Source organism: Chionomys nivalis, chromosome 23, assembly GCF_950005125.1.
Source record: "Chionomys nivalis chromosome 23, mChiNiv1.1, whole genome shotgun sequence".
Taxonomy (NCBI): Eukaryota; Metazoa; Chordata; class Mammalia; order Rodentia; family Cricetidae; genus Chionomys; species Chionomys nivalis.
In genome coordinates, this window is record NC_080108.1 from 11,139,962 (window position 1) to 11,163,969 (window position 24,008).

Sequence of the window (24,008 nt, forward strand, 5' to 3'; positions counted from 1 at the left end):
TCTGACTTCCTTAACTCCACAGGAATTTTCCGATTCGAGGGATTCAGTTCTACGATGGTCCCATCAACATCCAAAACTGTACCTTCCGCAAGTTTGCGGCCCTCGAGGGCCGGCACACCAGCGCCTTGGCCTTCCGCCTAAACAACGCCTGGCAAAGCTGCCCCCACAACAATGTCACCAACATTGCCTTTGAGGATGTCCCGGTGAGTATGGTGCCACGACAGACTCCTGGCATAGCCACACTTTGAGTGATGACTCACATGTCCCCCACAGTTTAGAGATTGAGCTGTCGCCACCGCCGCGAGGGTGGAATAGCTTCCTTCAAGTAGTCTGGACCAGGTCCCAGTTTGCTTTCTGCCCAAACTGGAAAAGTACAAGCTCAGGTCACAGAAAAAGGTCGAGTCTGGGTGAATGCCCATTGGCCTTTGGTCTGTGCCCCAGTAAGAACCTAGAGATGAACTCGGGGTTCTGAGGTTGTTCCTCTAGACCCTTGCCACACTGGATGTTGGGACCAGGCTACTTAAGTTGGCACACATCATCTCCCAACTCCAGAAGTGTCCAAGGGAAATCTTCTGAAGACATTGTTTAACTTCATTCTGAAAGTAGAATGTAAACAGGGGCCTCCTGGCTGTAGATGGAGAAGGTCGAGGAGCTGAGGGTCAGGAGAGCAGGTCAAGGCTGCCTGTGGGGCTTGCTACTTCTCACTATTCCCGTCTCCCCTCTTTGCCCACCCCCTCCTCAGTTCTTCCTCCTCCTTCCTACTACTGCGTTTGCCTTTCTGCCCAGTCACTGGTAAGATAGGGAACTTAAGTTACTTCATTTCTGCTACACAGACCCCTGAGGGCCTGCAGGAGGTCAGTCACAGAGATATCCCATGGCTTGCACTGTGAGGTCGTCTTCAAATCCAATGCACCCACTCACAAGCTCATACATAATTTTCACACATGGGTACCCCTACGCACTATTTGTACACACTTTCTCGCACAAGCACTCATCCCTCACTCCTCCCCAGCTCATTCGCCAGAACGCTCACACTCACTGACTCCTAAGCCCCTCCTTCATCAGGCCAGCCTCCAAGGCCACCTACAGCAGCCAAACCATAGTGAGTGGAGCCAAAATTGTGTGCTAATTTTCAGGGCTGAGGCACAGTGACACTCTGTTTATCAGAGTTCCGTGAGATGGTCATCCATGTGGTTTCCTCCAGCGCCCAAGGGCAGCCTCCGTCTGGCTGCTTTGTAATGTCAGAGGAAATTGGAAACTTTGCCCTGGCCTGATGATGGCTGCAGTTTCCTTTTGCCTTCGGGCCCAGCCTTATTTTCCTGGGCTCTGTTCAGATTACTTCCAGAGTGTTCTTCGGAGAGCCTGGGCCCTGGTTCAACCAGCTGGACATGGACGGGGACAAGACATCTGTGTTCCACGATGTGGATGGCTCCGTATCCGAGTACCCTGGCTCCTACCTCACTAAGGATGACAATTGGTTGGTTCGGCACCCAGACTGCATCAACGTCCCAGACTGGAGAGGGGCCATCTGCAGTGGGCGCTATGCACAGGTGGGATGCCACCCTAAGTCACTTGCTTCTCCACTCACTCCTGTGACAAGGACTCAGATTGCCTGGCGTGTGTCCAACTCTATGTTGGGTCAAGAGCGAGGCAGGATTTTCCTTCCTTGCCTTTCCTGCCCCTCACTCCCGTTTCATGGGATTTTCACGGTCTAAACACTGCCCTGGGGTGTTTCATGTCAGGGTGCAGCACCTACTAACCACTGGCCTCCAAGCTCACACCCTGGGAGCCTTGGCGTCCTTGTGTGTGAACTTGAGCTGAAAGCTGAACTCTTTTAACCATTGTCTTAGGAATGATTTCAGATGATGCAAATAAAATCCCCCCTCCCATGCCTTTTTAGACATAGATATATAATACAAACCATAACTTTCCGGGTAGTCATGTTGAAAGATAAAAAAAAATGTGACATTAATTCAATATTATTTTTACACATACTCAAAATGCTATCCTTTCAACATGTGGTTAATATAAAAATTATGGAGAAATTTTTTTCTGTTCATGGACTTCAAGCTTCCACATATATTTTATATTTCTAGCCTACTTCTTTTTTAAGTATTTATTTTATTTTCGTGGTGAGTGCTTTGTCTTCACACAGGTCTGTGCACCATATGCATGCAGGTGCTCTTAGAGATCAGAGAACGTGCCAGATCCCCTGGAACTGGAGTTAGGGATGGTTGGGAACCTCTAAGTGGGTGCTGGGAACTGAACCCCAGTCCTCTAGAGGAGCAGCAAGTGCTCTTAACTGCTGAGCCGTTGCTCTAGCCTACGAGCCCATTTCTTCTGATTCTCAGCAAAGCTGCAGAGACCTAGCGAAACAACCAAGCTGTGTTTAATGAGAGGAAAAACTTTTTTCAGTGCTCTTGTTTTGAAATGGATTGATTGATTGATGTCGTGACTCGGATCTGCATTTTGAGGTTTAAAGTAATTAAAATAGCATTTGAAAACTGGTTCTCATGTCCAGGACTCAGTGGGCACACATGACCCATGACTAACATGTGAAACAGTTATATAATGTTTGGAGTGTAACACCGGAAATAATTGCCATTACCCTGTGACCATCTCTGCCATTTCTTGGATGAACGACTGATATGAATGAATGAATGAATGAATGAATGAATGAGGGAAAAGAGGCCAGAGAAAATTGTCAGATTAGGAAGAAAGCACCTGGACCAGGTGGTCCAGAGGAGAAATATGTGATAACCGTGTCTTCCTGACCACCCTACAAGGCAGGCATTCCTATCACCACAATGGACATCAGAAAGCTTACAGGTTAATTATGTCTTTTGATGCATTGGACAGCCCTGTAAGATGGACAAAGTTGAAGTTTCTTTTTTTCGTCTTACCTAGCATATATATGTGTGTGTGTATAATATATATGCACATAACATACATGCATATACACGACACTAGCACATTTTATATACACACACACATACACACTAGAAGGGAAGAGAGCACGTTCTTACCAAAGCACATCATTGCACTTTGGTGTAATGGTCTCTCTTGGTCTTAACTGCAGAGATATCACTTTATGAATATGGGATGAGCCAGAGAACTGAACAAAGTCTTGTGTATGTGTGTGATGTATGCATGTTATAGTATGTGTTTGTGTGCTTTTCCCTGAGTGTACACATGTCTACCCCTGCCCACCTTCTGTTTTGACATAAGCTCCCTTGAGCCCCTGAAGTCACTGTTTTGACTAGGCTAGATGCCCAGCAAGCTCCCAGGAGTCACTGTTTCTGCCTACCCCCAGTGCTGGGGTAACAGATGCATGCTGCCCTGCCAGCTTTTACATAGGTACTGGGGACCCATACGAAGGTTCTTAGGCTTTTATAACAGACTTTTTACCTGTCGAGCCCCCCAGAAGAGTGTCTCAAATAGAGCTCAGCTCTTTGTCCCTTGGAGATGTAGTGGCTGGCAGTCTTATTTTCCAGTTTTTTCTTGGAATGAGACAACATGCTCTCATCTGGTGGGTACTGATACATACACTACCTGGCCCACGAGCCGGGAGGCAGAGCGTGAAGTAGGGCCACACACCCAGACAAACTCTCCTAGACAGTGAAGGGCCAGCTGTATCTAGAGAGGCATTTGAGTATGCCCCTCCCACTGGTCACGGTGCTCCCAGTCCCTGACATCTCAACTGCTAGGGAGGTGGAGGCAGGAGGATTACAAGTGTATTAGTGCCAAGACCAACCTGGGCAGGCAATTTAGTGAGCCCTTCCTTGACTCAAAGAGTAGAAAGAGGCCTAGGGATATAGCCAGTGGTGGAGTACTTATCTAACACCCATAGTGTTTAATGCATATATAGAGAGAAGAAAAAGGAAGAAGGGAGAGGTCAGGTAAGAAGGATGAAATGAAGGAATTAGGAAAGGAGGAAGAAGGACAGGAGGGCCCCTCTTTCCCTTCTTTCCGCACATGCATCCATTTTCCACGGTTCACCACGTAGCTGGCAGCCAACTCCTGGCAGTTCCACTGGTCATGCCTCAGCAGAGGTCATTTTTTGGAAACCCCAAAAAGTGACTGCTGAGCGTAGTGCAGCTCAGGCTTTGTCCATTAGCAGGGAGAGATGTCCCCTTATTTGGTCTTCCTTCCATTCGGGCTCCATAAAGAGACAGTGGCTCTGAAAAGGCCCTCTGTGATCAGATGTTAGCCAGGCCCTCTGAGACAGTTCTTCTAACAGCATTTCTGTACACTTCAAAGATGTACATCCAGGCCTACAAGAGCAGCAACCTGCGCATGAAGATCATCAAGAATGACTTCCCTAGCCACCCCCTCTACCTGGAGGGAGCCCTCACCAGGAGCACCCACTACCAGCAGTACCAGCCCGTCGTCACCCTGCAGAAGGGCTACACCATCCACTGGGATCAGACAGCCCCAGCTGAGCTTGCCATCTGGCTCATCAATTTCAACAAGTGAGTCTGAGCAGCCAGGATCACGTGACCCAGGACAGTGGCGCTGGCTGAGCTCAGGCAGAGACAGAACTCCTCGTGGTTAGCGGGGACCTCAGGCTGGTCCCTCTCAGCCCTGCAGGAGGTATCCAAAGAGGTTCTTGTCACCTACCATGTCTTTGAGAACCCAGAGGCGTGGGCTCAGGATGCATCCGGGGTCGGCCTCAGGCAAAACAGCTAATCTCTTAAAGGCTTGGCGTGATTATGGCCTCCCAAGTGCACAAAGCATATGTAGTGAGCTAGTGAGTATATGGTAACTGCCACCCAGCTCCTGGCATTACCGAGTGCTCAGGAAATGGGAAGAGGCTACAGGATGTTGTTGCTGTTGTTTATGGGGAAGGGCGCAAAGCTCCGAGAAGGTGTCTTAATTCCTTTTCTGTGGCTGTGGGTAAGGCGTCCTAATAGAAGCAAGTTAAGGAAGGAAGGACTTATTTTGCTCAGGGGTTGATGTTAAAGTGTGTCGCGGTGAGGGCATCGTGTTGGCAGGAGCTGGAGGCAGCTGGTCACATTGCAGACAGAGAGCAGAGGGAGAGGCACACTTATTCAGTCTAGGACCCCGGCCGATGGAACAGTGTCACCCACGTTTAGGGAGGATCTCCCCACCTCAATCAATCTAGTCAAGAAAAATCCCTCACAGGCTTGGTGAGAAGCTAGCCTAATCTAGATAATCCTTCCCAGTATGCCCTGGGGGATCACAGCTTTTCCCAGGCTGCTCAAAGACCTACCAGGTCCATCCATGCAAACCACGGTAGAGGGGAAGTAGTCAGGGAGAGGGCTTCAGATCAGCTGTGTATGTTCACATTCAAACATTTCCTACATGCATCATGTATTCATCCCTGCACTCCTGAGACAGACACTTATCCGTTGCAGAAAGGAGGAGGAAGCTGGCCCTCCAATCACGCTCTATCAGGAAGGGGCTGAACCTAGCCCTCAGTGGCTTATGCGCTTTAATCATAGCCCAATCGAAAGAACCCCATCATCCCAGCTAAAACCCACACAGAGCACCCCTAGATCAGCCCTTGAATGCTCATAGGTGACCCATCCCCGTGACCCTTCTTGGCCTCTGGTAGTCGCCATCCATCCTTCTCTCCTTGGACACTTTGCCACTTAGTAATAATTCTTTTAAACCTCCCCACTTAGAGTTCTTTGAGCATTCTTATTGTGGTGCGCTCACCCGGCCTGGACACCCTTGCCCAGAACTAACTCTGCCTCCTTTTCTAGGGGCGACTGGATCCGAGTGGGGCTCTGCTACCCAAAGGGCACCACGTTTTCCATCCTTTCAGACGTTCACAATCGCCTGCTGAAGCAAACGTCCAAGACCGGGACCTTCGTGAGGACCCTGCAGATGGACAAGGTGGAGCAGAGCTATCCCGGCAGGAGCCACTACTACTGGGATGAGGATTCTGGGTAAGGAGGCTTCTCTGGTCTGCAGAAGTGGGGCTCAGTTCACTGTGTATCCTGGGTCTTCCCAGACTCCAGGAACTAGAGTGTAGTTGATACTGGTGAGTACAGAATGCTTTCCTAGGCGCTTTGATCCTAACGCCAACCATGTTCTCAGCCACATAACACAGTCAAATACTCAGAGAGACATTAGCTTTCTATTAAATCTGCAAGTGGATTGTAGGGAAAAATTCAGAAAATAAAGTACAGGGAGTAAGGAAAAACAAACAAACGAATGTGATATGCTATCCCCCAAACCCAAAGGAACAATCTTCTAATTTGAAGGTGGGAAAAGAAGATACTGGAGACACAAGAGTGACTTGTTCAGGAGCCACAGCACAAACCTTCCCCAGCTGCATCTGAGTCTATGACTATCTATTCCCCAAGCCCCCAACTCCTGCTGACCCTCACTGGTCAACAGAGACCCAAGGGAGGCACGGTGTCTGCACAACGACACTGAGGAGCTCTTTGGTCCTTTCCGCTCAAGATAAACCCAGGGCTGGGGAGATAGTTCAGCCAATCAAGTACCTGCTGCGCAAACATGAAGACCTGAGTTCAGCCGCCTAGAACCTACATAATAAAGACAGGCACAGTGCCATGGCCTTTAAAATCCCAGAAGTGGAGAGGTGGAGACAGGCGGATTCCTTGGGCTCACCAGCCAGCCTAGAGTTTAGTCTGCAAAGTCCAGGTAAAAATGCAAGTCGCTTTAGTATGGACAGCTCCTGAGGATGACACCAAGAGATGACCTCTGGTTCCCACACTCACACATAAATACTTGTGCTTGTACACACACACACTCCAGGCTAACAACTGAGATAGTCCAGTATGCCTCACAGTGATGAAGCTGGTCACAGAGAAAACGTAAAAGGTCATTTAACGGGCATTTTGTTTTCCTTATGAGGAGAAAACAGAGTAGCTTATCTCTCTTTATAAGTGGAGAAGCAACTTGCGTAGTTAGGGGTAAAATGGAAATAGATTCAGAGGAAGGAGTTCCAAGGTAGGAAGTGGTCCCTGGCTTGATTTTAGCTGTGCCCTGTCCTGCTGGGTTTCCCAGTTTCCGCCAAGGGAGGTGTCACCAAACAATGAGTATGGTATAGGAGAAGTATGGCCATTGGTGGCAGGGCTCCAGGAGCATGGGGCTCACTGAAGCCAGGGCCCCAGTTCCTTCACCACCCCACGGCCCTGACATTCAGCTCACTGGAACACCCACGGGTTACAGATCAAGGCTAGACCTGTGATCTGTAAGAGGAGTGTGTGATGGATGATCTCTCAAGTTCCCCTTGCTCTGATCTGGTAACAAAGAAATCTTAACACTGCTAAGTTCAGTATAGGAGCTAAGGGGCCATGCTGACGTCTGCCCCTTGGGCCTTGGCATGGGTTCTGATGGGGAAGGGAGCCCCAGTTGGGTGTGGTCATGGGCAACACTAGCAGGAGGTATTACCTCTGCGGAGCATCCAGGGGGCACTGGCTCTGCCCTTGGCCTTGAGCTGGAGACTTCCCCGTTTGACACTTTCCAGTTTAGTCTGGGATCTCTTGATGCCAGTAACAAAGGTATCTTATTTGTGTATATGTTTGATTTTTGTGTTTGAGACAGGTTCTCACTAGATAGTCCTGGCTGGCCCAGAACTTACTGTGTAGACCAGGCTGGCCTCAAACTCAAAGACATCCACCAGCCTTTGCCTTTGAAGTGCTGAGATTAAAGATTCAATCCTTTAATGCCATATCCAGCAGAACAAAGGTTCTTGTTTTGTGGTGGCTTGAAGCAGCTCAGATGCAAAACAAGGCTCATTCCCTCATGGTCTCATATACATGAATACATGTGCGTATGCCAAGCCTCTTGTATCAGGGTCCTCTCTCAAGCTGCCTTTTCTCAATTTCTGGGGAGGACAGTGGTACAAAATAGTCACAGCAGCCACCCCTCACATGTCCTTACAACTCAGTTACCAACCAGTAAACAACAAGACCCAACACCTTCTTCATTGTAGCTCACAAGAGAATGCATCCTCTTGCCTCCCTGTAGCCAATAAACAGTCTAATGAGTGTAGGTAGAGACTGCTTGTTAGTTTCCCAGCCCGAATAACAGCACAGAAACTAATTACAACACTATTGGGACAATAGCTTAGGCATAATTCTAGCTAACTCTTACATCTTAAATTAATCCATTTCTATTCATTGTGTATTGGCACAAGGCTGTGGCTTACTGGTAAGGATCCAGCTTCTGGCATCTTTCTCCTTCAGCAGCTACACGGCATCTCCTGACTCCACCTACTTTCTCTCTCTATCCATGTCAGATTTCCTCTACTAAGCCATTGACCGAAACAGCTTCTTTAATAACCAATGGTAATAAAGCATATTCCTAGCATACAGAGGAGACTCCCACATCATAATGAGAATCCGATGTGAGCGCCTACTCTGGTCAGAAGTGGGGTGGAGTAGGCTGTGTCACGCAGGCCCGAAACCAAGTGGGCTCATTAAAAGTTGGCTCCCCAAAAGGAAAGCGTAGAGACAGTCAGTCCTTATTATCATTAGATATTACAGACAATACTTGAGAGCATTTTTCTGAGATGAAAGGACAATATCAGATGCCAAGTTAGTTCTGTGGTGGCTTCATTGTCTGCCTCCTTGGAACATGGGTCAGCTTCCTTCCCCTTAGTTCTTATTAGAATAAGTTATGGCTTGAAGGAGAGTAGAGTTGGGATCCACACTGGGATGGGGAAACTCCCAGTGCTGTTAGCCCCCAGTGGGGCAGTTACTTCTCTAGGACAATCCCCATCTGGCAAGTCAGTGTGATAATGGCACACGGTGGGCAAAGTTGAGGATTAAATTAGATGATATATCAGTTTACAATGGCATGACACAGTCCTCAGAAAATATTTGCCAGCACTCTTAGCCCCATCTTGAATATATTTCTAAAATACATTTATTTTCTTCCTCCAACTGTATATGACTCTGACAGACACAGTTCATGATTTAAAGCCCTCAAGACGCAACCTCAGTGGCAAAGAGATTTTTTTGATCTGTTTGTTCATTTGTTTGCCTGAGACAAGGTCTTGCTAGGTAGTTTACCTGGCCTTGAACTCAAGAAATAGACCAGGCTGGCCTTAAACTTGAGATGACCCTCCCACCTCTGCGTCCCAAGTGCTGGGATGACAGGCGGGTCCACCCTGTCTGATTTGGGTAGGAAGAAGGGTTCTAAGTGTCCCGTAGGAACACCCAGGCTCCTTCTGTGCTTAGGTTGCTCTTCCTGAAGCTAAAAGCCCAGAATGAAAGAGAGAAGTTTGCCTTCTGCTCCATGAAGGGCTGTGAGCGAGTCAAGATCAAAGCCCTCTTCCCAAGGAATGCGGGCATCAGCGACTGCACAGCCACCGCTTACCCCAGGTTCACCGAGAAGGCCGTGGTGGATGTGCCAATGCCCAAGAAGCTCGTTGGAGCTCAGCTGGTAAGTGCCCATGCATGCCTCTGGGGGGAAGAGGGAGCTCAGACCTAGCTGAGCGCCTCTCTGGACACCTACTTGGCCCCATGACTCAGTTCTGGGTCAAGGCCCAGGGCACATGAGGAGAAAGACCACCCAGACCTCACAGCCTCATCACTACTGTTCCATGCTTGTTTCTCAGAAGACAAAGGACCACTTCCTGGAAGTCAAGATGGAAAGTTCCAGGCAGCACTACTTCCACCTTCGGAACGACTTCGCGTACATCGAAGTAAGCAGAGGTTCTGTGGGGACCAAGGCTGCTCACTGAGGTGGAGTGGGTGGATTATCTCCTTCTGTCTTACCGTGAACACAGAACCCGCTGATTTACGGGAGGGAAGAAGGGTCTTGGCTTGTGTTTCCAGAGAGCTCTGGTTTGTTGTAGCAAGGAAGGTACAACGGCACAGCTCAGTGCACAGGGGCCTGCTGTCATGTTTGTTTTTCCATTGCTGTGACAAAATGCCGCGACCTAGGTAACTTATAAACAAAAGGGTTTAGTGTGGGGCTTGTGGTTTCAGAGGGCTAGAGTCCATGACGATGGAGAAAACATGGTGGTAAGAACATCTGAGAGCTTCCATCTTGATCCACAAATAGGAGGCAGAGGGAGACACCGGGAATGGTGGGAGTCTTTTGAAACCTCTCAGCCTGTCCCAAGTGACACACCTCCTCTAACAAGGTCACACTTCCTAATCCTTCGCAATCCATCCCACCAAATGGGGACCAAGCAGTCACGTATATGGACCTACAGGAGCTTTGCTCATTCAAACCACTGCACCTGCTCAGGTAGCAGAAGCTGTTGACCTTCTGGGAGGACCAGGGAACCAAGAGAGAGGCAGAAACTAGGGGGTCAGGAATAACTTTTAAGGATCAACTCAGTCACTGACTTCCTCCAGCTGATTCACTCTCCTAAAGGCTCCACACACTCCTGAAACATCCTCACCAGGTGGGGAGCAAAGGTTCAGAGCATGAGCCGGTGGGGGTGTGTCAGGTTAACCTGTAACAGGTGGTGTTGTGATGAATTGCCACAAGCTGCATGGGTTAAGAGAGAAGAAGGTTGTTCTCTTTGAGTTTGGGAAGCCCGTGAGCTTGCTCTAACTCCCAGTGACTCTAAGGACCTTTGGATAAGAGTCACTTCGCTGACATCCTGGTCCCACCTTCATGAGGTTCTTCCTCCTTTGTGCCTATCCCATATCTGTCACCGTTCTTCTTAAGGGACCCCTATCATTGGATTTAGTGCCTGCCCCAAACAGTTGGGATGTTCCTGTCCTGAGATCCATAATATTGTTACCTCTGTATGTCACTAAGTGTCTTCAGAAACATTATTTCTAGATAAAAATCAAATTCACAGATTTCTAGTGGGCATGTCTTTCTTTTTGGGGGAGATCACTATTCAAACCTACAGATAGCACAGGAAAATGACCTGAAGGGGTCTCAAACTGAGCAGCTGTGTAACCAAATTCTGTCTCTAGTGTCTACGTAGAAACCACACAGAAAGGAGACCCTTGGGGCCTCAGTTGCCCCAGGATCCCTCACGTCTATGTTGCTTTGGCCCTGCAGGTGGATGGCAGGAAGTACCATTGCTCAGAAGATGGGATCCAGGTAGTGGTGATTGACGGGAACCGAGGTCATGTGGTGAGCCATGGGAGCTTCAGAAGTGCCATCCTGCAGGGTATACCCTGGCAGCTCTTCAACTATGTGGCAGCTATCCCTGACAAGTGAGTCTACGTCTCAGCTTTTGGCCTGTCCAGGAACACAAGAGATTCCTGGCTAGGGCCCTGTCTGTCCTGTCCAACCCCTCGTGATACTTGCCAGTTGGGATGATCTGTGCCTGCAGATTGTGCCTACCGTGTGGGGAGGCCGTAATGCCCGTCGCTGCTCCCGCTAGAGGCAGGGCCGCTGTGGATGTAGGTCAGGCGGAGGCATGGAGGACTGCTGCCTCACACCTTGGAAGGCTGCCTGACCCTCTGCCCCCGTCACAACACTCTCTCTCAGTGATCTCATCCCCGCCCACGCCTCCAATAGGATCCAAACGCTGGTAGCTTCTGAAGTTCTCCAGCTTGGATCTCTTTCCTAAACCCGGAACGTTCCTATCCAATGGGTGCTTAAAGGATGCCCCCTAGATGTCTCTCGTAAAACTAAATTCTCATCCCTTTTTCTCTCCCTTTCATCCTTTAATCCTCCAGATCAACCACTCCTTCTGACGTCTTTTTCTAAATCATTCTCCCAGACATTTAGACCAGAATCTGAACTTAATCCTGGGTATCTTTCTTCCACCCCATATCCTAACCTAGTCCATTGCCCTCCCACCTGGTCTTTCTCCGGTGTCCCCTCTGTCCCTGTTGTTCAACCAACACCATGACCGAGGTTCCGAACCAACACTTTTCTTCCCATCTCCCATACTGGAAGTTAGTTTGAGCTTCTTAAATGTGAAGATCCTTGGTAGCCTTTCCTCACCTCTTTTCGAGTCTAGCACAGCTGGGTCCCCCTCCCTGAGATCTTTTCCCATCCATCCACCATCTTCCACTGGAGCACTGCTTGAACCAGAACCGGGAGCCTTGGTGGATGCCCCACCAAGGAATCACACTCCTTGATAGCGGCTCCATAATGGACTTAATTTATGCTTGTTGACTCCCTGAACTCTGCAGCCGCAAGCTGGTGGGGGAAAAGGCCCTGTGCAATTCATGTGGCCCCTGTAATACCTACGTGCTTTGTAGTCAAAGAGTGGAGGGAGACAAGCACCCGTCTGGATGTACTCTCACGGCCCCGGGGGAACTGGGCTCCATGTGCGATTCTGAAGAAGAGGTTTTGCTTGGTCACATTTGGTGTCTGTTCTTCCCACAGCCAGTGTTCCTTTCACATCATATTTACGTGTATGCACGTGAAAGCCCACAGGTGTAGGTATATATGGGTGTGCACGCATGTGTATGAAAGCCAGAAGACAACTTTGGGTGCCATTCTTTAGGCACTTGGAGATTTTTTGGTTGTTTTTTTGGTTTTTGATTTTTTTTAAAAAAATCTCTTATTGGCCCGGAACTCTCCAAGTAGGTGAGGCTGGCTGGCTAGCAAACCTCAAGAATCTGATGTTTGTCTCCAATTTCCCTAGCACTGAGGTTCTAAACACAGGTGCCACCACACCTGTCTTTGACATGGGTTCTGGGGGTCAAATGCAGATCCTCATAAGACAAACACATTTTCTTTAGGCCAAGCCAGTTCCCCAGCCCCACACTTCAATTTTCATGCAGATTCATACAGAGGAATGCAACTTTCCAAGTCGGGGAAGCACATTTATTATCTAGATCAGTAGGTCTCGGGTCTTTTTTGGCCACAGGACTTTTTCTTGAAATGAAGCAGAGCACAGAAGCTGGGAGTGAGAAACAGCCCCCAGAGCTGCTCTGTTTGGAGTGAGGGGTGGGGCTCCTCAAAGTCTTTGCACATCCCTAGGAGAAATGTAAATAGTCTCAGTCAGCCTTTGGCTGACAGGAGAAATGTAGAAATGTAGTCTTTGGCTGGTAGTGGATACACAGACAGGAAAGGGTATCTCCAACCCCTCCCTGGCCTCCTGGGAAGCAGCGATTGGGTGGGGCTGGAGAGGTGTTTCTGTTCTGCGACTCAGACCCTGGCTAGGCCTGTTCCACCCTCCCCCACCCATCCCCAGGAACACCACTGTCCCCAGGGCCCCAGCAACTCACACCATAGACACTGAGAATAGCTTCTGGGAACCCCTCTGACCTTCCACCTGTGTGAGAATATGCCAGCAGGCCCAGGAGTGTTCAAGAGAATAATATACCAGGCAGAGAGACCCTGATATAAACCATACCAGGAGGCTGCGTGATGGGCATGCCTAGCTCCGTGCCCCACTTCTGTCAGCTGGCCCAGATACCACCCTGAGTGTATGACCTTCCTTTGAGTTCTCTGCCACAGACCTTCAGTGTTTGAGTCTGAACAATGGGGAAATTTCCTCCTGGGAGCAGAGCCTGAATCCACCCCAAGGACGTGTTTGCAGTGAATTCTCTCTTACTAATGGGCCTCATCTTACCAATCCCTTGGGCCTCCACCTTTGAGCCTTCTTAAAGAGCCCAAGACAGCTTCCCGGCTGCCCTCCCATTTTCCCTTATTGTACACTAGTTCCCCTTCTGCTCCCAGTGGGACAAAGCTGGGGGTAAAAGCAAGTTCCAGAATCCTGTACAGTTTTTCCATGTCTGGACTGTGGTCTGTGGTTTCAGAATTCCATGGAGTTGGGAGTCGGAAGCCCTGTGGGGCTCCTGCCCTGTTTCTGTTCTGAGGGTGGTGCTCACTCCCCATGTCTGGCCCAGCATGAGGCTGCCGCTGAGGAGACTATTTTCTTAGCATTGGGACCTAAATACAGCCCAAAGCAGGAAAAACAGCCTGCCCACTTCCCCACCTAGACTTTGGCAAATTGGATTCTCTGCCCCCTGCTCTCCTGAGCGACCCCTCTGGGAAGCCCTCACAGATAGTGTGTCACTGTTTGGTCAATATCCCATTGACAAAATCAGGCTGATCTTGCCCGACCAGAGAGGGAGGTGACACATAACGGAGCCCATTCTGGAAATGCAGCGATTACACGGTGTTCTTCCCAGAATGCTCTCAAACTGGGTCACACTTCCCACAGCTGAGAGGAGGCTGGGCTGTCACAAGCCCGGTGCCATCCACAGAAACCACTCACACAGATCCCAGGCTCCACGCTTGCTGCACAAACATTAGGGCCTGTGCTCAGATCCCAGCAGCAGTGTAAAAGACCAGGCATGGCCACACCTGTGCCTGTGAACTGTGGGAGACAGAGACAGGAGGACCGCTCAGGTTTGCAGGCTGCCAACCCAGCAGAAGTTTCCGTGGGAGGCTCTGTCTTAAGGGAGGAAGGTGGAGGAGGGTAGAATAAGGCATCTGACATCCTCCCCTGGTCTCTACATACACACGACACACAGATTCACACACAAAGAAAGACAGACAAAAGAGAGAAATATGGACTCCACAGGGAACCTGGCACAGGGCATGGTCACTGTTCTTACAAATTCAGCCAAGATTGTGGGAACTAAGCTTGTAGGTCAGAAGGTCTGCCGTGAGTTGGCAGAATGGTCCCTAGGGATTCCCATGTAGAGCCACTGAAGCAGGTCTCCAAGGCTCCGTGCGTCAGGCACCCTTGATGGCTGCTCTTTCCTCTTCCCTGTATCCCCATTTTCATTCCTTCTTTGCTCCCTTCTAGCTGCCTTGGCTTTTTCCTTCACCGTATTTCTGTTGGTTTCTATCCCAAACATGGGTGAGATTATTTGAATGAAGAAGTACATATTAACTGGGCATGGTAATGTATGTCTATAATCCCAGCACTGGGGAGGCAGAAGCAGGTGGATCTCAATGAATTTTGAGACCGGACTGTTCTACATAGTAAATTCCAGGCCAGCCAGGGTCACATAGTGATTCCCTGTCTCAAAAAATAAAAATAAATAAAATCAGAAAGAAAACGGGAAGGGAGAGAGGGAGGGAGGAAAAGAAGGAAACAAACGCATAACTACGTACAAAGACATGAAATAGCATTAAACTATGAGAAATTGTCTTAGGGCTTTTATTTTTTGTGAAAAAACACCATGACCACAACAACTCTTATAAAGAAAACCTCCAACAAGGCCATGCCTCCTCATAGTGCCGCTCTCTATGAGATTATGGGGGCCAATTACATGCAAACTATCACATTAATGCATCTCAAGTGGAAATGCAATGTCTTAAAACTATTGTGTGTGTGTGTGTGTGTGAGAGAGAGAGAGAGAGAGAGAGAGAGAGAGAGAGAGAGAGAGAGAGAGAGAGAGAGAGAGAGAGATGCTTATGAAGTCACACTGTGAGCCCCAGCACAGGACCTGGTATGGTACCCTGAGAGAACATGCTCCTTACACACACTCTTCTACAGATAAGAGCAAGGAGCCCTCTCTAGGCTTGAGAAGGCCAGGGACACCAGATGTTGGAGGATCCCTATCACCGAAAGGAAAGAGTACGTTGGATAAGACAGAGGGAAGGATACCCTTTCTCAAGTCCCTGGCCAGGCCTGGGCACTGCACCTCAGGTTCTACCCAAGGCCAGCATCGCTCCCACATATATCCCTCACTGCAGTTTCCTCTCGTTCCTGTCGTCTGACCGGTCCCTTCTTTCTCAGTTCCATAGTTCTTATGGCATCCAAGGGCAAATACGTCACCAGAGGCCACTGGACCAGAGTGCTGGAAAAGCTTGGGGCAGACAAAGGTCTCAAGTTGAAAGGTGAGTCGGAGTGAGGTGTAAGCTGACCTCAGAACCAGGGGCAGATGGGGTGGAGATACTGTTGACCATTACTGCATATCCATGACACCCTTTCCCACTAGGCTTGGGTATAGTCCCAGAATCCTCAGCAATGCCAGGAGCCTCCTGGCCTGGTGCCAGCTGCTCACCATCCCTGCACTACAGTGCATTCATTCATTTTCCCTTGGGACCAGACACTGGCAGAATACTTCCAAAGCTTTTTGCCCCCTCCACTCCACAAGCAAAAGCGCCATCATAAACTGCCTTTGTCGGACTGTTCAGCCTGGTCAAAGGCCTGCATCCTCCTCATAAGTCTGGCTCATGTCTGCTTTTGTAGCATCTATTACAGTTGGAAAAGTTCTTGTCTTCTGAGACAGGAAAAGAGAGAATTAAATCCCAGAGACCTCCCCCATGCTTTTTAGGGTTGCACAGCACCTCTTCTGTAATGAAACCCAGACTTCCTGGAGATACTGGACAAAGCCAGTCAGCTATAAATATCCACCTGATGCTCATGTATCATAGATTGTTCAGAGCGAGACCCCGGGGAGATTTAAATGAGAGGGAGCAGATGTGTGAGTGAGAATTACTGTGACAGCTACCACTCAGTGCCAGCCTCGTGCCGTGATGAACGTTTAATAATTACCTCCTATATTGACAAATAACTCGGGCAGCGGGCATGCTTCCCTCCACAGAAGAGGAAGAATTCAACAGTTACCTAGGGAGATGTTTGCTTGGATACAAACCCTTGCCTTCCTGAGCCAGGTCTTGACTATGCCCTGATTATAATGAACGGCAAAACCAGCTACCCATCATGTCAATACTTATCCCATTGCAGCAGGCAGAGAAAAATCCTGAAAGATAAAAAGCCTACCACAGCAGCCAGTAGAGAGAGGGAACCTTGCTTCCCCAAGGCTATTTCTGTTAAATTAAGATGCTGTTGCCCAGGACTCAGATATACAATGACCAGCGTCAAGTGGTACTTGTCCAAGGGGTGATAGGTGTGCACTGCCTTCCAGCCTGAGCCACTCCTGATGTAGACATAGATCTCTGGGTCACTGGAGTGCAGGGCAGACACCATGCAGCATGGAAGCCTAAGAACTGGGGTTCTACTCAGTCCCACATTTGTGTGTCGTTCATGTCCTGGGTAGATCCTTCCTGCCCTCCTAGAGCCACAAAGTGACAGAGCTGAGGATGAGATCTTAAAGACAAATGCCACTGCTTCACAGGTGGAGTCCTAGGCTACGGAGACTTTCTGGTGCCCGTAGGTCAGCTGGAAGGCAGGCAGGCAGGCATCCTACTGGCACCCTTCCCTACCCCCATCCACCCAGTCTCCTGCTGTGCATGGCTCTCCTGTAACAGAGCCCTCTGCCCCACTGAGGTAGCAATGAAGTCCGAGTGATACCTACAGGCCCCATACAAAAATCCAATCTGAGCACCAGCTGGGCTGAGAGCTTACCCAAAAGGGACATAGCCCAATGGAGCTGGGAGAGATTGCTTCATCAGGGCAAAGGATGCTGAAGGGGAGTGCTAGGGCATGGCAGGCAGCATTCTCACCTGCCTGCTTTCTCCCTTGACAGAAAAAATGGCATTTGTCGGCTTCAAAGGTAGCTTCCGACCCACCTGGGTGACTCTGGAGACTGACGAACACAAGGCCAAAATCTTCCAAGTGGTGCCCATCCCCGTGGTGAGGAAAAAGAAGTTATAAGGACAGCTGCCACTTGTCAACACCCCAGGCTGGACCCCTACGGCGGCCAGGGACAGGATGGCTGCGTCCCCTGGTTGTCAGCCCCACTCGGCTAAGGCACAGATATCAAAGACCTCGGTGCTGCCACCTGCCCCTAACTCAAGTCTACCTGCGGCAACCCGGGCAGTGTTGGCTGATGCTGCGACCTCCTCTTGGGTGCTTCTCTCCTGTCTGTGCCTCATCAGGAGAGGCTCGGGGACCATACAAAGAGACTTGGGTTGTGCTGGCAGCAAACAGCCACTGGGGCAGGAATCTGACCCCAGATAGGAAGGGGTCCAGATGATGGGACCACTCACAGATTTCCACAGCCACTTGTAGACACATTAAGTGGCAGATGGAGGGAAGGCCATCTTTACTCCTGTAAGCGTGGATAAGTCTTCTTAGGGTTAGGAGCTGGCGTGCAGACAGAGCTGGCCAGAGTGGCAGACTGTGCTGGGGAGGAGATGGAGTCCTCTGTTTGGAGAGGCTCCCTTTTCAAAAGACTTCAGCTGGTACATTGCAGTGGGACTAGGCGGCTCGTGGTGGCCCTTCCTGGGATTGCAGAACTCGACAGTGTTTTGCTCTGTGTCTCGAGATCAGCAGTAGAAGTCATCATTGTAGCTGACATCTCTGCTATGAGTGCCCTTGAAACAGGATGGAGAGGTGAGAGCTCACACTGGGGGTGGGGGGGGTTGGGCTCAGCAGGTGACAGGCAGCCAGGTCTTTGTACACTCTGATACCAGGATGAGAATCCAGAAAGAAAGTGATGCGGTTGACAAGTGGTAGATCAGAGGAGGGGAAGTTCACACTACCCAGGAACATGGGGGGAGGCTCCTTCTGGGTGCCATGGTGCTGGCAGGAAGGAAGGACAGAGATGGTAGAGAGAGATGAGGTGGCCTCTGTCGTGGTTCAGAGGTGGAAGGCTTTCCCGCCGCTGCCTGTAGCCTCTGTGTCACGGCAGGTTACCGTGCCTTCCACGGCTGACCCACTTATGATAGAGAAGCAGGGTCAGCAGAGAGAAAAGAGCTGAGCTGCGGTGCGCAGAACCTAGTTCAGTGTTCTCCAGCCAGCCCCCTCTGACTCCGAGAGAGGGCAGAGAGTTCACAGACCTGAGCCTCTACAATGGGCCTCCAGAGTCTACTCTCCTCCAAGAGCAGAGTAGATGACTCCAGGATATCTGAGCATGCTCACACCACGGTGAACCTAGGGTGTCAGAGATCTCCAGAGAGGGCCTTGGGGACTCCTCGAGGACAGCCTAGTCCAGAGCTTTGCGCCTACATCTGAGGAGAATAAGACCCGAGATGGGGAAGAATCACAAGACCAGATCCATGAACCCCGATCTCAGTATACACTGCCACATCATGGCGCCTCAGCAGCTAGTCTGGGGTGTCCAGTGCTAAAGTAGCTGCTGGAAAGGGGCGTGTCCCATGCAGCGGGAGAAGAGGCCAGAATAGAATGATCTTTGTAAAGGGCTTTTTCATCTTGCTCCTCAGTGCACACTGCCTGCTCTCCTACAGGCAGTAATCCTGCCATCTTCTCTTTCTTCAGACTGCCTGCCTCCCTTGGGCATGGGCTGCTCATGACTGTGGAACCCTCTTGGTGCTATCGTATTCCACAGTGGTGCTGGAAAGCCCAGTGGCTATCGTCTGGTTATGCCAATGCTCTTCTGGTGGGCCAAATTGGCTTTTCACGGGGATCTGAGAGTAGTTGGTTCTGGCCCAGGGTCTCTCAGCTAGTGTGCACCCCATCTAAGCAAATAGCTCGGAGGAGCAGAAACTATCCATGTTTGATGCTCTTCTGGGGTATCAGGTGTTCCCTGGGGTTCATGAATGGCATGGGTCCCCTTTCCTTCCCAACCACAAATTCTTTCAAAGACTTTCTTGGTCCTCTTTGCCCAGCGGTGCCAAGGAGCCTTAGTCCCAGAGCCCACTCCCCAGGCTGAGCCAAATCCCAGAGGGTCTTTCCCACTGAAGGGACCCAGCGTCTTAAGACAGGGTTGCTTCAGTGGCCAACATCAGAGGAAAGACCTCTTCTGGGGAGATGCGTGGGAGCGGGGAAGGGTATAAAAGTGACCTCATCTTTTTCTTGTTGAAGCTTCATTGAATTTTCAATGCGAGGGGCTCACATTGTGAGCCACTTAAAATGCGATCAGTTTCCAGTGGCCGTGAATGTTGAATGTCTTTGGCTCGGTTCATTTCAGCAAATACCTTTTGGAAAGTTCTCCAGGTTTGTACATATGTTGAACAGTGCGGGGTTCTGTACAGAAAGGGTTCTTTCCTAAACCATCCACCAAGAGTCCCTGTCCAGGCATTTTCTTGGTAGTACAAATGTCTTTCTTGCTTAGAAAGTTGCTTTGTCGCTTCTGTTCATCAGCATTGCCACTGATTTGGGGGCCTTTGATTGAAAGGCTCCTGAAGGGCTCATCTTCTTTCTGTTGTCTCGGAAACTGGGTGTACAGCATGTTTTGTATGTAAATGTTTCTTGTACGTGCCACCGTGAACAAAGGTCTATTTTCTATTTATTTATTATATATGTACTTCAAGAAGTCACTGTCAGAGGAGTGAAGAATCATAAGTATTCTGTCAGAGGATGTCCTTTGGAGCACTGGGAAGGGGTGTGCCCAGAGCTGAGGACATCAGTTCTGGTTTGGAAAAATTCTGCTGTACCATATGAAACATACAAAAAAATGTCATTGTCTTGTCTGCTTGGTTCATTTCATGGGACAGTGAGTCTCATGTTAAACCATTTGTCTGTGGAAAATAAGATGGAAATCACCCAAGTCTGCCCCACTTACTTCCTGGTCTTGTTCCCAAGAGCCATTTGTGTATCAGAATTCCACCTCGCTCACATCCCACAGGAGCACTGGGAAGAGCAGATGGGAGGATGCGCTGGCAGAGAAGACGCCATTTATGTGATCAGGCAAAGACTCTTGCCTTATCCCCGTCTCCCTAAGCCACCAGGATGCTCTCAATTCTTCCCCTCCTACTGGGGAATCTGGGGGAGGCATCACACTGTTGATGTGGGAGTCTGTTTTGTGTTGAATTTATTGGTTAAATAAAGAAACTGCCTTAGCCCTTTAATAGGACATAAAATTAGGTAGGTGGAGTAGACAGAACAGAATGCTGGGAGAAAGAAGCCGAGTCAAGCAGTCGCCATCATCCTCCCACCCGACACAGACGCAGGTTAGGATCTTCCCGGTAAGCTACCACCTCGTGGTGGTACACAGATTATTAGAAATGAGTTAATCTAGATGTGAGAGCTAGCCAGTAAGAGGCTAGAGCTAATGGGCCAAACAGTGTTTAAAAGAATACAGTTTCCATGTAATTATTTCGGGCATAAGCTAGCCATGCGGGAGCCGGGGCGGCTGGAACGCAGCCCACCGCTCTTCTTACTACACACTGTGGAGCCAAAAGACCAACTGTCCTTCCTCTCAGGTTCTGACCAGAGGACAAACTGCACATCTGAGAGGGGCGTGGGCACAGAGGTGGAGAAACAAGGCCAACTTGAACCCCAGACAAGGGTTAGGGATAGGTGGAATGGGCTTCGGAGGGGAGTGAGGAGGCACACTGAGCAGAGACGGTCTGGACCACTTGTGGATACTGACATTTAAGAACAATGTAAAATATAGTTCCTTATCAGTACTGGTCACACTGCAGATTCTCCACAGCTGGAAGAATCTAGTGAATGTCATTGGTGACTGTGTGAATATAAAGCATGTCCACCACCATGGAAAGGTCTTTTCTTGATACTGTCCAGAATGCTGCTTAGACTTACACATTGGCATTTTAAAAAAGAACATCTGTGCCCTTGTGTGAGCAAGAGTGTGGATGTGGATGTACACAATCCACTTAAAGGAGCTGGTTCCAGGTTAGTGGTGCTAAGCTGTCCGTAAATAGTTATTATATGAGCCATCGCTGAATACACTGTGTAATCAATACAGTGAATGCATGACCCAAGCCTTCAGGAAATGTCATTGAGTATGACAGCTCAAGTCTATAATCCCAGCACTGGGGAGGATGAAGCCAGAGACTGGAGAGCAGCAGAAAAGAATGTACTACTGACTGCTTACTTAGTGCCTCTACAGTTCCTCCTGGTGGGTTCCTGGGGACTGTGTCAGGAGCAACAAAATGTCCCCTGGGTCTACTCTCATCAAGTATTGTTTCTTTAAAACTTTGGATCCTCCTGGGAGTTGCAAGGTCCTATAGAACCCAGTGGGTAAAAGTACTTGCCTGGTGTCCTCAGTTTCATCCCCAAAACCCATGTACTGTCACACAAACACTAATAAATATAATTTATTTTTTTAAAGACCTAGTCTCAAGGAAAGACAGGAGAGGGAGGAGAACAGGGGAGCAGGGGAGAAACTTTAGCATTGGGAAGCAATCGCGTTTGAACTCTTGTCCTATGTCAGACACCATGCCCCAAAAGCAACAGGAAACAGTAAAATATGCCAGGGCATTCCCAGGGAGGGGTGTAGCAGGATTCTTTAAGTAGGGAGGAATTTTAACGTCAGTTAGAATCACCACGAAGGCCAATAGGCTGGGCAGAGATATCAGAGTTCACCTCAGAGTCAGGTAGGATAAGAAAGGGACCTTTACAGTCCAGCCAGGGGTAGTGACCAGAGTTTGAAGACTTGAGGACATCCGAGCATAAAACGTGCTACCTTGCAAGAGGGCTGGTAGGAAGCGGGGCAGGGCCAGACAAAGGGTGATGAGATGATGGGCGGGGGTGTCCCCTCCCCGCCTCAGTTTAGCAGGGGATTCACTGTAGGAGTGTGGCAGCCTTTCCTGTATCAAACAGTGGCTGAGAGAGAAGCACATGGAAGTCATGAGAGACTTCCACAGCAAAATGTCAAATTTGCAGGTGCTTTGGAAATTACTGGAGCTTTGCGAATGAAGCATATTATAACTCTAGTAAGTAGTTTTATATTGTTTGGCTTATTGAGAAGATAAGATGAAATACATTTTCATTTTTCAGATCTATACACTTTTTTTCTTTTTCAACTTACGCTGTCATATACAAGTAAGGGCCAAATCAGTAACAGAGACCCCTGAATGAACTGTCAGGAGGCCTTTGACAGGCGATTACCACTGTCAATTGGATCCAAAGCAAAAGAAGCCACATGTGACTAGAACGGACCCTGAAGACCTTTGGTTGCTTCTGATACAGTCGCCAGGTCCTCACGAGGAGGAGCTGTAGAGCACCAGGCAAGCTCCTAGCCCCTGTCTAGATGCTGGCTGGAGGCTGGCTGGCTGGCTGGAGATGCGCTCAACACCACCAGGGTGGAGGTGAAGGCAGAGGAGGCTCCATGGAAGGAGCAGGATGCACTGCAGAGGGTTCTGTGGACATTGCCTCCTGAGGACCTCATGATACAGCCCGGAGACAAAAATGAAGGGGGACCTTCCTACAGTTTGGATGGAGTCAGTGAGGGAGGGTCACTCCAAAAAAGCATGGACTGGCCTTAGGTGGTCAGGAAGGTTACAGCTAAGGTCTCTTTACATGCACTGGCAAGCCATCTAAGGAACTCAGGAGCGTTTATCCCAGTTACTAACAGGACAGTCTTGGCTGGGCATGGAGAGTCCTTAGGTGACAAATTCCTACATCTCCATCCCTACCCACAACCTCTGGGCCCCAGATAAGTCCCAAGAGCACAGGACTCTTGTCTTTTCTCCTCCTTCCTCTCCTCTCCCCCGGGGCCTTGAGGATCTTTTTGTCTCTCCACGTGGCACACCCATCCCCTCACTCTCCCCCACTTTGCTCATGAGAATCACTCCGCAGGGCTCCACAAAACAGCCCAGCCCCTGGGGCCCAGGATCCTGGGGTTTGCAGCTTCTGTGGGCTGTCACCCTTCCCGCTGTCCCCAGGTGGTGGCTTCCCAAAAATAGGGACCTCTGCCTTTCTTATCTGAGATGGCTCTGTACTGGGGTGTTGACTAGACTTCCCTTCTGCTACCACCAGTGAGGCCAGGATCCTACTAGCCACCTGTAACCCACCTCAGTCCCCGCCCTGCAGGCTGGGAAAATAGGAGGTCCTCACCAGGAAAAGTAATGGGATATGGGAGGGAAGGGCACCTACTGAAGAAGAGAGTCCCGTGATCACAGACTGTGTTGGGGGTAAGGAAGGGAGAGAAGAACGGAGTGGAAAAAGAGATTTCCTTGTTCCCAGAAAACTCCAGAAGCACCTCTTAGAATCAAGATTCCTCACACTCCGTCTGCAGCTGCTGCTGAACACCAGCGTCAGGAAGGCAGGCTGTTGGGACTGGGGATTTAGCTCCAGGTAGAACACTTGGCCTGACTCTGGTCCTCCTCACTGAAGGAAATCCAAGCTCTCAACACTCCTGCCGTGTACACAACACATGCTGCATTTTGTTTTGTTTTATTTTAAAGGATGTGTCTGAGGAGATGGCTTGCTCTGTGCAGTGCATGTATGTAAACATGAGAACCTGAATTCACATCCCCAGCATCCATGTACAAGTCAGTGTTGGGGCGGGACACACGGTGCAGCTCTTGCACAGGACCAGGGTTTGGTTCTCAGCCACCTAGTGGGGTAGATTACAATAGCGTGTAACTCTAGATCTGGGACATTTGACGCC

General features: G+C 49.6%; 1 protein-coding gene across 4 annotated transcripts in view; it reads left to right on the forward strand.

Moving 5' to 3' along the window:
• The window catches only part of Cemip (cell migration inducing hyaluronidase 1), a 143,932-nt gene extending 121,349 nt beyond the window's left edge, over positions 1-22,583 (forward strand). For all 4 annotated transcript variants that reach the window (XM_057756206.1, XM_057756209.1, XM_057756207.1 and 1 more), the window contains 9 exons: positions 23-203; positions 1,335-1,550; positions 4,261-4,472; positions 5,730-5,915; positions 9,183-9,387; positions 9,563-9,649; positions 10,975-11,132; positions 15,578-15,678; positions 17,274-22,583. In XM_057756206.1, the coding sequence (XP_057612189.1) occupies positions 23-203; positions 1,335-1,550; positions 4,261-4,472; positions 5,730-5,915; positions 9,183-9,387; positions 9,563-9,649; positions 10,975-11,132; positions 15,578-15,678; positions 17,274-17,401 (1,474 nt within the window). In that variant the 3' untranslated portion in view covers positions 17,402-22,583. The remainder of the gene's footprint in view (positions 1-22; positions 204-1,334; positions 1,551-4,260; positions 4,473-5,729; positions 5,916-9,182; positions 9,388-9,562; positions 9,650-10,974; positions 11,133-15,577; positions 15,679-17,273) is intronic.
• The last annotated feature ends 1,425 nt before the right edge of the window (positions 22,584-24,008 follow it).